Source organism: Sceloporus occidentalis, unplaced genomic scaffold (assembly GCF_023333645.1).
Source record: "Sceloporus occidentalis isolate IW3139 unplaced genomic scaffold, rSceOcc1.0.p SCAF_11, whole genome shotgun sequence".
In the NCBI taxonomy this organism is placed as follows: Eukaryota; Metazoa; Chordata; class Lepidosauria; order Squamata; family Phrynosomatidae; genus Sceloporus; species Sceloporus occidentalis.
The window spans coordinates 5,738,580-5,752,548 of NW_028316991.1; the positions used below are offsets into that span (position 1 = coordinate 5,738,580).

At 39.7% G+C, this 13,969-nt stretch overlaps 1 protein-coding gene across 1 annotated transcript in view; it reads right to left on the reverse strand.

Annotated features, from left to right (window-relative positions):
• The window catches only part of LOC149305478 (double-stranded RNA-binding protein Staufen homolog 2-like), a 95,109-nt gene that overhangs the window by 64,277 nt on the left and 16,863 nt on the right, over positions 1-13,969 (reverse strand). Inside the window, exons 5-7 of the mRNA XM_089477375.1 lie at positions 11,852-12,011; positions 9,840-9,947; positions 8,327-8,539 (exon numbers count right to left, since the gene is read on the reverse strand). Coding sequence (XP_089333501.1) covers positions 8,327-8,539; positions 9,840-9,947; positions 11,852-12,011 — 481 coding nt within the window. The remainder of the gene's footprint in view (positions 1-8,326; positions 8,540-9,839; positions 9,948-11,851; positions 12,012-13,969) is intronic.

Here is a 13,969-nt window from a genome sequence, read left to right on the forward strand (position 1 = left end):
TGGGCATATTAAACAGAAATATGTCCTTCCTCAAAGCATTCATACATTAAAAGCATTCATTAGCGAGCCTGCTTAGCGTATGTGACTTCTTTACAGCCTGTATCTTGCAGCTATATACACATTGCTTCAATATTTATATTATTCAATTAGTCATAAGCTAAGGAATTCTGAGTTTAAACCAAAAAGCCACAAACCAATCATAAATTCGGAGTGTTTCACTTAAACCGATACCTCATTAAAATATTTGGTTTTATCCGGCAGAGATAAGAAAGAAAAAAACCAATGGTGGCAATAGATGACGGGAAGAATCTGCAGGAGGAAGACATTTTAAAGAGGTGAAGGAGATAGGGAATGTGGTCAGGGGAGGAAGCGAGAGTCGCAAAGAAAAAAAGGCCATGGTAGGTTACATGCATTAGAGGTAACGAGAGAAGAAAAGTTATTCTGCTGTCCGATGATAAGTGTTTTTAAACAGGAAACAATGGATTTCTTGCAAAATTAAGTCTGCATGGGAAGCAGACTTCGGAAAAGCTGTTAAGCGCATTCTTCCTTTGGAACCTTGCCAAGCGTAGAGGGAACCTCTATAAAGCCAAGAGATCATCCACCTTTAAATGGCGTTGTAAATTCTTTATTTTCAGAAGACGGGACCCCCATAACTATTTAAATGCAGAAGTCTGTAAGCCATGCTTGTATTTCAATGTAACTGACCAGGAAGACTTCAGTAAATGTGCTAATGTCCGTTTTATGGACTTTTTTATGGCTTTGTTAGTGGGCTGTATATCTCGAAGTGACATGCCATTACCAGCTAGCACTGCCAGCGTGCGCCGTGGGCCCATTACACAATTATTTCTTTAGGGGCAGGTTGCAGCAGAAGACACATCGTAATAAATATGTGACGTTAAGAAGGTCGTCTCGTTAAAATGAAAAACTGGAGACCGCCTGAGCTGAAGCGCTGACCCAACCTGATGGCACCTTCTTGTTAAATCATGTGTGGGTTGGCTTTAATGTCAGCAAATTAACTATTGGACATGGACTTACAGAAACATATATTTAGAAGCACTGGATTTCACAGGATTAGACATATTAGTTAGTACTCGCAGCAACAACTATATGTTAAGAAAAAAAGGGGACACTCCAATGGCTTATGCAGCTCCACAAAAAAAAAAAGAATGCACATTAACGTACTCCCATATTCATTCTTTAACTGCAACATAGTGCCATCACTTAATATTGTACAATTGTTGCACAGATTTTGGCTGCTTGAAATAACCAATCACTGGCATGTTTGTAGGGGCCTCATGAACCCCTAGGAACTCTTGTGCAAAAGGAGCACTAGAACACATGGAAGCCCCCGGCTGAACACACCACCTGCAAGCCAAGGAGCAAGGAAAGAGGGAAACGTATGGGAATATTTTGATCAATCCCGCCATGCAGGGTAAAAATGCTAAAATAAAGAGCACACCAAGCTATTATATGCATTAAAGTGCATACAATGTCTGGAGGATAGATTTAATAGTACAATGCTAAAGAAATCCAGTAGTAGGAATTCAGCTGGAAAAAAACATGAAATATATTATATACTACATTATATGACCAAAAGTGTGTGGACACCTGACCATCACACCTATATGAGCTTACTGGACATCTCATTCAAAAACAATGTTACCCCCCAGTTACATCCTCACCCCTATCTTAGATATCATGTACCACCCCTTCCTTTCATTCACAATTTGATGTTGAAGACATTATCCATGACTCTAAGGCTGGTAAGCATACTGTATCTGGGTGTTTAGAAGGGATTGTGGTGCACCCAAGTTAAAAGAAAGGGCGCGTGGCTCAATTAGCAGAGATCATTGTTGTGTGGCACCGTAGGAAACACAGATAAAGAGGCATGGAGAGTTGGGCCATCAAAAATGATCCCAGATGGATTCTTTGGTGCACTGTTTCCGATGTGGGTGCTTGGCAATGCTCTTTGTCCTAGGAGTGAACACGTGTATGATGTGCGGTTAAGCTATAATTTGCTGTTAGATCAGTCTTGTAGCAGATGTAACTGGAGCCTACAGGTTGTGTCTGGATAATCATGAACCCTTAAACTAGACCTGCAGAATATCCAGAAGTTCTCCTCTGCATACTCAGAGGTTGTACACAGTAGGTCCATCAGGTTTTTTTTAGCAAAAAAAAAAATGCTTTCAAAAATAGTGCCATTTTCTTTTTTCAAACAAATAAACCGACAGTCAAATTCTTCTCTGTTTCTAGTTTTTGCATAATGTTTCCGGGCAGCTGCATATTACCCATTTGTATGTGTGTGTATTGGCTTTGTAATCATAGCATTATTTACCAAATACACTGATTTGTTACCATACGGCCTGTATGACTAAACAATAGAATGGCTCAGTTCTAATTACCTACCCATATACCTAGACTAATTAAAGTGTATGGAACAATAAACTTCATTAACCCCTTAAGGACCGGGCTCATTTTTCGTTTTGTACCCTGTGGGACCGAGGCTGTTTTAATACTTTTGTGGTGCTTGTGTTCAGCTGTAATTTTCTCCTCACCCATTTAGTGTACCCACATAAGTTATATATTGTTTTTTTCAAGATGGGCTTTCTTCAGATACCATTATTTTGATCGTATCATCTTATTTACTATAAAAAAAATAAAAAAAACATGGTGAAAAATTGAAAAAAAACAAATTTTATGACTTTTATTTGAAAAATCTTTTACTCACCTAAAAAAGAAAGTAAAAAAACTAGCTAAATAGATTCTACTACTTGTCCTGAGTTTAGAAATACCCAATGTTTTTATGTTTTTTTGCTGTTTTTTGTAAGTTATAGGGCAATAAGTACAAGCAGCGTTTTATGATTTCCAAATCTTTTTTAACAAATCTGGTCATTCTGCCTCCATCTCCTCTTTGGAACATCTTTGAAGCCGGTTAACTCAATTTAACCCATTCAAACCATATATTTTTGAAAACTAGACACCCCAGGGTATTCCAAATGCTGTTATTTTAACCCTTTCCATGCACCAATTATACAACTACACTTTGTCAAACTTTGTAATAGTAATTTTTTTTCACACAAATTGTACTTTAGTTATAGATATACAGGTCCTGGTATATGTCACTGTCAAACAACACCCCAATGTGTGTTCAGGAACATCTCCTGAGTGCAGTGATACCCGACATGCATGGATTTGTCGTGTTGTTTGAGATTTAAAATGCCACATTTGGGAAGTGCGCTTTTTTTGTCCATTTTGGAAAGTCTGTACCTATGCCCTATCTTTGAGCTCAGCCACTCCAATTTACCCCATCAGCCATTTTTTTTTATATTAGACACCCCTTGGGTATTTGAAGTGCTTTTATTTTAACTCTTTGTTGAGATTTTTGAGAAATTTTAGCACTTGCTCAAAATAATAAACTTTATTTTTTTTATTTTTTTTTTAATACTTTTTTTTTTTTATATATTTTTTTTACACATTTTGCTGGATGGTTCATCTAGTGACATCACTGCATAATTATTTTTAAATGTTAGCACTTTTAATTTTTTCCATATTTTTTTTTTTTTATATTTTACTAATCACATTGTGATTAGAAAGCTGGGCTCCATTGACTTGCATGGTTGAATGCAGTACCTGTATTCAACCTGCAAGTGGAGCCAGAGTTCTCTAGACCATCTAGCGAACTTTAAAAACTTGTTTGTTGCTTTTACAGGGCGGCCGCCATCTTGTTGATGGCGAAGAACACCGGCAGCTGCGGCTGTGACCGCTCTCCGGAGCGGTCACAGCCCACCCAGAGGTAAGTGTTTGGTGTCGCTGGATGCCTCCTGATCGAGGCATTCCAGCGACACCATTTAAGTTTTAAAACGGGCGTCCGCCGCCATACAATGTATGGCGGTTGTTGACGCCTCGGGGAGGGGCCAGACATGGCCCCCGATGCCGATCTCGGCGTTACTGAATGCCTCGACATCGAGGCATTACAGTAACGCCGTTTAAGCGAAGAAAGTGATCGTTGATCACTTTCTAAGCTTATTTTACTTTTTGACGGTTCAGGACCGTCAAAGGTCATTTAGTGACCTTCATGTCATGACGGTCCTGAACCGGCAAAGGTCGCGAAGGGGTTAACATTGCATGAAGAATCAGCTCAGTGTCACATGACTGACAACAATGGCTGCCCCCACGTCTGCAGAGTAAAGGAGTTTATTGGAACACAAAAGAGGTTTTTGTTAATGTTACGTTTGCTCAAGGAGGAAAAAAGGTGTTTTTTTTTTTGTTTTTTTTTTTACATAGGACTTCCCCTTTCAGCAGGAGGTCAGAATAATACTATATCCGGATCCCAAATTGCTATGTACCACCGGTCTGTTGCTACCTCTAAAAGAGGGCCCATGTTTCACTTTCCCACCGACCGGCCCCAGCTCTGATCACACATTTCTCGTCTTAAAAAAGAAAGATATATGATGAGCCACTACTATACATTAGAAATTAAAAACAACACATGGGGGCTAGCATTTTAGCAAAAAAAATAAATAAATAAGTAGATCTCCAATCACAATTACAAATGCTGCCCAGCTAATCATTTTTACATTTGGAAAGGTTTCATAAAGAAATCAACCCAGACCATGGCTTGCAAAGATATTTCACTAAAAGAGATGGAGAATAAGAGCGCTGCCGATTAAAACAAAAAAACATTAAACACAAAGATACGCCAGAACAGAAATGCATATACGTGTGTGTTAAATAAACACAAACATATACTACCCTATATCAGCAGTGAAAAAGACGTACCCATCATTGATTTTAGGACATGAGCTGAATGGACAATCAGAATGGATAATTATCTTTGGAGATGTGATGCAAAATAGTTTCTCTTCTTATTATCGAGGTCACCGGAGCGCTTTGTTTGACTACACATTAAATCACCAAGTCCGTTCTTAATCCAAAGGAAATGTGTGGATGTCTGCTCTCATAAGCACATCTGTCTGGGTTCTTATGTGATGAAATATACGATCTTGGAGGTCAAAGACACGGAACTGTGGATGGATCAAAGACAATAAAGGAATCAGGTGCACATTAGCAATGTCTGTACTACGTGAATGTGCACTGAGTTATTTGGCCATCTAATACTTAAAGTCGCAGAGTTAATGCACACAAAGGTACATTTGTCTTTGCAATGATTATTCTGGCTGGCTCCTGTATCCTAATGCATGATTTCAAGGTCAATCCATGTAATGCCAGCTTCCGCAAACTCCAAGTACTGGCGTATGATGCCAGACGCAAAGCAAAGGGGGCATTCTACGGGCCCAGGCGCCATTACGCTAATATGCAAGCCAATGGAAGCGACAAGCAATGAGACAAAAGGCTCTGGGGTATATTTACTAAAGTGGAAGTTGGCAGGAGAGTGGCAGTTTCAACTCACAATGCCCTACAAAGAACAAACCCCAGCGAGTTTCGGCTTGGCTAACCCCCCATAATGCATAGTCATAGTGCAGCGACATTTCTTGAAAGATGCCTAATGAATAGACTATGCATTATGCAGGGCCAGTTCAGCCAGAGATTATCCTTTACAATGTATAGTGAGTTGAAACAACTGTCTTGCTATCTCCAGTCAGGACTGTGCTGATCTAGTTAAGACACTTGGCAACTATGCGCTAACATATAGCTTCTCTTTCACATACGCTACGAAAGCCAAATAATAGTTTTTGTTTTTAGAAAGTCTTGTTAATGATGCTAAAAGACAAAAGAATAGCAAACTTAAATCAGATTGAACATGTTAATATTTATCATAAACTAATCTTAATGTGTTTTAGCCAAAAAAACAGAGCTTTTAAGACAATGCAAATCAAAGAAAACTTCCATCTTGAGTGGAAAATACCGTATAGTTTCCCGATAACCACATCTGTACGTTTTGCCTTTTTTCCCCGCCGGATAGCCAGTTCTTACCCAAGACTATTTCTATGTCTCATGGAAACCTAGCAATGGAAAGTACAATACTCTGCCATTTAAAACTGGAAACAAAAATCCGAGCTTCTTTGAAAACCATAGCTATCAGTTATTTACACAAGTTTCTTAAGAAAATAAGAGGTGCAGCGAGGGAACGTTCGTCATAGCCAAGCCATTGATGCTAGCGGCAACCACAACATCTGTGCATGGAATCCCAAGCTGACCCTGGCACGAGCGCAGATTCCTCAGACAGTTAATAGCTTATTATTCCAAACACAATTCCTCCTTCGTTTTGGAATCTGAGGGAGGTGTAAGTGATTGCGAATACTTCTGCTGAGGTGCCCGGCACAGTCTGCCAAGTAGGTAAACATATTTTTTCCCCCCCAGGGTACGGATACCTTGATTACAACCCTCCACCTGTAGTAAATCCCCAATGCTGATGGCTCTACACTGGGTATTTGTCACTTTTCACTTGGGGGCTTCATCAGGAGCTAAAAGCTTGAGCCCCTGATAAAACTAAGTGCAGGAATTAACTCCTGGAATTATATCTAGCAATATTATTGGAGACATTTAATTAGTTTTTACTTTCACGGTATATGAGGATTGCGCAAGCTATTGAGAAATTTTTTTCTTCTGTATTTTAATTCTATTGTTCTCACAAAAGTAACTTTGGTTAGCTACTGTTTAGATGATTAAAGAAAATATCCATAGGGGTTACCAGTCTGATGTAGAGTACTATATTAAACTCACTCACTTGGGCCAGAGCTTTTCCTGCCAGTGTGTATCTGCAGGCATAGCATAACGCAGACTTCAATGAGTTAGGTCAGTGATGGCAAATGTTTTTGGGGCTGAGTGCCCAGTTTTCTGCATGAAACCAAGTTGCAGACCTCAAAGCACCAACTGCACTGCAGTACTTTGATAAAAAAAAACCATATCACCCAAGCATATACTCACTTAGGAAAAGGGCAGCAGCAACGGCACGGGGGTCTCGCCTGCGAAACCACCAAACACATTGCCCCCATCCTGTTTTATCTAAATGAATATACATATATATGCAAACACCTTGCACCCATCCTGTTTTATCTAAATGAATATACATATATATGCAAACACCTTGCACCCATCCTGTTTTATCTAAATGAATATACATATATATGCAAACACCTTGCACCCAGCTTGTATGTATATATATTTAAATTACACACCTTGCAACCATCCTATTTAATCTAAACGTATATAAATAAACAGAATGGGCGCAAGGTGTCTGGTGGCTTCTGAGATGGAACCCATCTGATACGGCTGCCATGATCTCTCCTCATTTCTCAGCAAAAGGCGGCTTAGAATGCCGGTTGTGGCACACGTGCCATAGGTATACAGGTTGGCTCTTTAACAGTATATTTGCAATTTCATTCAATCTTGTTGATTCTAAATGTCATAGCCTTCTGCCCACCCCAAGCACAGGTATAATAGTATAATAGGTAGCTAGGTTCCATACCCTTTACTTGGTGGACAGTATAGAATTTCCTTTAAACACAGCGACTAAGAAGCATTCACTTGGGGTCTGCAGAGACACGTTTACGAAGACAGTATATGTGTACCCATACTTGGCACTCAGTCGTGTTGTCTGGAGAACTCTGAAATATTCTATTAACATCCCTCTATTCTTTCGAAATGCTTTTCTCATTGTTTGCGCCATACAAGTACTGTTATGTACGCCTTGCTGCACAAGCAGCGTAGCTTGTAATATCTTGGCTTCAAAGCAGTCTAAGACTTTTCATGTTAATGGAAAACCGCAGCAGAGGCTTAGAGACGGGATCCTTCCATCACAGATGGCACTTTGGTTACTCTATTGAAACCACGTGTGGTTAAGTTAAGTTGTACTTCCTCGTACAAAGAAAGGGAAAAAAATAAAAAGAACCAGCAACGCTTCGCTCAGAAATGCATTGCCGGGGACTGCAATGGCTCTGCATAGTGTTTCATGCAGAACATGGGACGGGATATGATTTCCCATCTCCATTGGGGAACCCACTGGTATTCAACATGTTAAAGATATGTCACAAAAGCCATTAGAGGTATAAACTCTCCTTAGGAAAGAGTAGATTATGCAGACAGGTAGCAGCCTGGTTAAATAAACATTCAATCATATAATATAGATCAGGACAGGGATTTAGCAGCAGTGACAGATGGCAGGATAGAACAATGTAGCCCTAATGTTCTAATTTGCACTAGTTATGAAAATGAAAACCAAGAGAATAAAACAGGAGCTAAGAGACATTCTCAATAGATGTATTCACATTGAAAGGACCCTGCATGTTGATCCATTTTCCAAACTAAAATATAAATGCAATTATTTTTGACAAATATCTGTACATTTTGGAAGAACGGTATCTACCTTTATTATGGTTTTGGGTCGCCTTTTTATGTAAAGTTTTGGTTTTTCTATTATAGGAAGCGGTGGGAGCGTTCGGAGTTCCTGTAAGACCGCGGCAGCTGCCCTCCTCTTAGCGAGCTTCTTGCTGTTACCCTCACCTTCAGCCGTGAATTCTCCCACCGTGACCCTGGTAACAAAACTCTTCATGTGTGGAGGGCCACTTTCTTTAGTCACCTGTTACAAAGAGCATATAACACCAAAAAAAATGTCACTCGGAGCCAAAAGCAACGTTCTAGCTAAGAATCACAGCCGCTAACAGCAGCCCTGTCATTGAAAGTTAAAGTAGTATAGTGATAAAATGCATGAAATGTCCATCACTGTGTAGAAGAAATGATCATTTCTGGGAATTAGTGGAAATGTCCCTTTCTGGACCTGGACAGAAACATTGTAAATAGATAAACCAAATGCTGTACAATTGAATAACATTTCAAAAGAATCATTGGTCCCTTGATCTTCTAGCTACTGCCACACTTAGCAGTAAATTCCAGGGTGGTCAGGACTCATAATCACTATTTTTTTTTTACAGAAATAACTTAAAACACGACTTCAACAACTGTCTGGTATTACATGTAATTGCTTTTTAGAGTTGTGTTGTTTGGCTTCCATTGCTACATTAAGCATGTGCAGTCTTTTTTCCAATTACCAACAGCAATCTCGCAATAACGTCAAAGTATACATGTGTTTCTATGTGTCTAAAAGCCACGAAGGGTTCCCTCTTAAGAACCCATCACCACTGGTCAATCCATGGCTGAAAAAATTAGGTCATATGTCTGCTCAATATACAAAACAGGTTTCGGAAAATAACACAGGCTCTTGACTTTTACAGTGCAAGACGGTTATTATTTTATTGGAATACCAGGACAACTTAACAAATACTGCCCCAAAAATGTTAAACAAAATTTAATGATTTTTATACTGAATAAAAAATCCCATTAACAACCATGATGATGCTCACCAGACCTCCTGTTACGCCTGACACATTATGTTTTAGAGACTACATTTACCCTAAGGAATGCTTAATGAAAAGCTTCTCTGCTCTTGATTAAACAAAGTCAATCATTTCAGGGCGGCTTCCCTTGCCGATTACATCAGAGTTTGTGCATGCTTCTGAATAATCGATAAAAAACAGAAAAGTAAAAAAATAAAATAAAAAAAAAGAATAATCGAAGGATAGTAAGGTAGCATACACAACTCGCACAAAATATTAAAAATTCAGTGTTACAAATTCTTTTTACACGTATTTACGACCTCATTTTACCTACTCATTGTAAATATCACTTACCATCAGAAAAAGTCGCCCCCCCCCACAGAAACCCACTGCACCGACAGACCCACAAAAACATGCGTAATTTCCAATATATACAATAACATATTCAAACACTATTATAGCCAACTGCAGAAACAAAATCCATCCAAATGACCATTTTATATAAATGTACATGCACTACTGACACTTGAGTTGTGCAAGACTTACCTCAAAACTCAGGGGAAGGTTGCGCTTCAAAGAAATCTCAAATACAAGGCTGATTTCTGATTTGTTTGCATCCTTGTCTTCATCAGTTCCTCGGTTTGCATCACCATTCTGGTAAAAAGAAAAGTAGTAAAATAACTAATAAAAACATTTTAGCCTATAATGAGGTTTCAGAAAATACAATAAAAATTTAAACAGACTGTTTTGTCTGCCAAATATATGGAACTACTCAACTAAAAACACAAGCAGATGTTAGGGTGCGTGTAGTGTACACAAATACTTAATTTTCATCTTATGTAGAAAGAAAAAAGCCAAAGTATATGAAGAATATGTAATCTAGGAATGCTGAGGAGAAATATTAAAGAGAAGGTGGGACTGGTGATGAATGGAGAGAAGGTGGACACATATAAAGGAAAATAAAGAAAGGAAATATTGGGTGGAAAATTTAAGATAGACAGACAAGAAGGAGAAGGGAAAGTGGGAGTGATATAAGGAAGGGAATCACTATGGGAACAGGGGTAAACAGTTTGTGGGTTTCCCAACAGTGAATGAGGAAATCATTTAGCTTCTAGAAAGTTGGCAATCCCTTAAACAAATCAAAAGAGAAATTAGAAAGAAGAATGGAGGAAAGAGAAAAACACACAAGAAATTAGGATTAAAAAAATGTAATGGAAGGCTGTCGGGCTTAGAGAAGAGACAAATGGCAGTGTTTATCGATGAAGAGAATGGTTCGAGTGGCCAAAAATTATCACAGCTGGATAATTGCAGAGGTCAGTTGCATCTTGGGGTTAGAAAGTCTCCAACATCACCACAAGTTGTTTGGAAGGGCTTCAAGAAAAAAACCCTCTACTCTCACCCAAAAACAAACTCAGCCATCTTCGGTTTGCCAGACACTACTGGCAATAAACACCAGAGGTGGGTTTGGTGTACACAGATAGGTAGCCATATGGAAAAGTACCCCACGCCCACGGTTAAACATGGTGGGACCTGGACATTTTGATAGGATGTATGGCATCATGCAGTCTATCAAATATCAACAGATATTAAATGGCCCGTGGTTGGATCTTCCAGCAGGACAATCATCCAAACATATATCAAATTCAACACAAACACGGCTTCTTGACTACAAAATCAATGTTCTACCATGGTCATCCCAATCCCTTGACTTGAACCCCATGGAAAACCTGTGGGGTGAACTGAAGAGGACAGTCCACCAGAGTTGACATCAAAACTTGAAGGATCTGGAGAAATTCCGTATGGAGGAATGGTCTCAAATCCCTTGCCGTGTATTCTCCAACCTCATCAGGCGTTATAGGAGAAGACTCAGAGTTGTTATCTTGGCAAAGAGAGGTAGCACAAAGTATTGACTAAAAGGGAGACGATAATTGTGCCACACATATATTTAACTTTTTTTTTTTTTTTTTATAAACCTGTGTAGTGTTTGTAATTGTTTGATATCCACAAGAGTATTTTGAAGAAAAGATCAAAAGTTAAATAATAAAGACAATTTTTCACAGCCTTCTATGCTCATATTTACCAAGGGTGCCAATGTAAGTGGAGATCAATGTAGGTGGAGAATATGTACTATGGTTTCCTTGTTTTTAGAATATTATAGATGTTTTGTATTTATGTCAATTAAAATTGGGGAAAAAAGATTATCTCAGATATTTGACTACTGGAACATCTGAGAACAGCTGCCACACATAATCAGCAGAAGGCTGCTCAGGCAGTGAGGTTCATAGTTTTCAGAACACAAAATCACAGGCAAACATCAACACATTCCAGGACGTATGTTTTCCAGTTCAGCTGCAGTATGATTACCATTACTATTTTTCAGTTGTGAATAAAAAAAAAAAGTTACTCAACAGAAGTATCTTTGACTGCACACGCTCAAGTTCTTGAAAATGCATATAAAACCAGAGCTGGGAGTAAAAATGAAAGCCTTATTGTGTGGTCTTGTAACAATTCCCAGAAAGGAAAAACTAAGCACCCAAAACCTTGAAGGTCAAACCCACCACTGACGATCTTTCTGGAATGGGCTCATTCCTCAGGGCCTGCAGAGCCTTCAGGGCTGCGCTGTGTCTTGCTGCCTGACGCGTCCTTCCTTCTCCATAAAACTCACTGCTGCCAACGGTCAGCTGGACATAAAAGGTTTTCATCATCGGACATAGGTACCTGATAAAGAGAAGTCAGCAATTTATACGTTTCCTACACTCCATCACTAAGACTTTAAGACATTTTAATTCATTTCTAAAGTTCTGTTCTTGAGGACTTATAGACCAACGTTTTATAGCAATGCATGTACATTCTTTAGAGTTGTATAGAATTGTCACATTAAACTATTCAAGCGAAGGCATGTTCCATCTTACCAACAAATACAACGTGCCAGATCTGCGCTGTTCTGATAAATTTAAATAAACAAAGGGTTATGTGGCGTGTCATCAGCAATTCCTGTGCATACAGTGCCAGAAGAAGCAGGAACACAAAAGATGTAGGAATGATGTCAGAACTCGTGACCTCATTACAGGGTAAAATTTATGCAAATATTGTTTTGTAAAAACAAAAAAACAATATGCCAAAGCTAGCATGCAATACACTCAGCCTAGAATTACTTTCTAGGTCTGACTTCATTATTGTTGTGCAATAAACTATTATTCAAGTACTGACATTATTGCTGCCAGGTCAACTCCTGACAGTTTGTTTCTGTCATATGATAACATAATACTAGGGCTGAAACAATGAATCGATAAAATCGATAATAATCGATAACGGAAATCGTTGTCGACGATTTCCGTTATCGATTAATCGAGTGATCGATTCGTTGTTGGCTCCTTTTACTTACCTCCGCGAGCGTTCCCTGCTTCCGCTACACGCTCTGCACTTCGTGACGGATGTGACGCGTTCCGGAGGTAAGTATTCTTCATGTCTGTGCGAATCACTCTGTGCGAGTGGCTCCATTCGCACAGAGCGATTCGCGGGGGTGGGGGTGGTGTTTCAGGGGATGCAGGGCAGAGTGGGGGTGGGGGGGCAGGCCAGGGTAGGAGACTGAGTGCAGGGCAGAGTGGGGGTGGGGGTGCAGGGCAGGGTGTGAGTGTGGGGGCAGGGCAGGAGACTGGGTGCAGGGCAGAGTGGGGGTGTGGATGCAGGGCAGGGTGTGAGTGTGGGTGCAGGGCAGAGTGGGTGCAGGGTGTGAGTGTGGGGGCAGGGCAGAATGTGGGGGCAGGGCAGAGTTGGAGACTGGGTGCAGGGGCACAGTGCAAAGTGCTGGGTGCAAAGTGCCAGGGCTGGGTGCAAAGTGCCAGGGTTGGGTGCAAAGTTCTGGGTGCAAAGTGCCAGGGCTGGGTGCAAAGTGCCAGGGCTGGGGCAAAGTGCTGAGTGCTGGGTGCAAAGTGCCAGGGCTGGGTGCAAAGTGCCGGGTGCAAAGTGCCAGGGGTGGGGCAAAGTGCTGGGTGCAAAGTGCCAGGGCTGGGTGCAAAGTGCTGGGTGCAAAGTGCTGGGTGCAAAGTACCAGGGCTGGGGCAAAGTTTCTTGAACAGTAATAGTCCACCTCTTTTCAGAATGTTTGGGGTTATTTTGTTTCATAAATATTGTGTTTGGGTTTTTGTACTTTGAAAATATTGTTTTTTATTACATCATAACAAAATAAGAATGTTAATGTAAATTTTAAGTTGTTTTTTAACATCCAGTTCATTAAATTATTTTAAATAAACTAAAAATTTGCATATTGTTTTTTTTTATCCGATTAATCGATTAATCGAAAAAATAATCGGCCAACTAATCGATTATTAAAATAATCGTTAGTTGCAGCCCTACATAATACATAGTTATGTTACGCATGTACAGTAATATTCAGATGGAAAACAGACCGAAATCATATTTCTTAAATACCTTGTACAAACACGCTACATTTAATTATTAAGGTCTAACTCATCAATATATGTCAAGGTCAACCTTTGCATGGCCATTTTCAAGTACCTTCCTTCTATTCTAGCGTGCGACAAGTCTAAAGTTCCAGAAGAATAAGTAGAAGGTAAAATAAGGGCAGATTTTCTTTATTTAGGGAAATTACCCGTCACCCACTAAAAGCAGATCTATGCATTGTCCCAGTTGAAAAGGAGCGTGGCATTTCATTT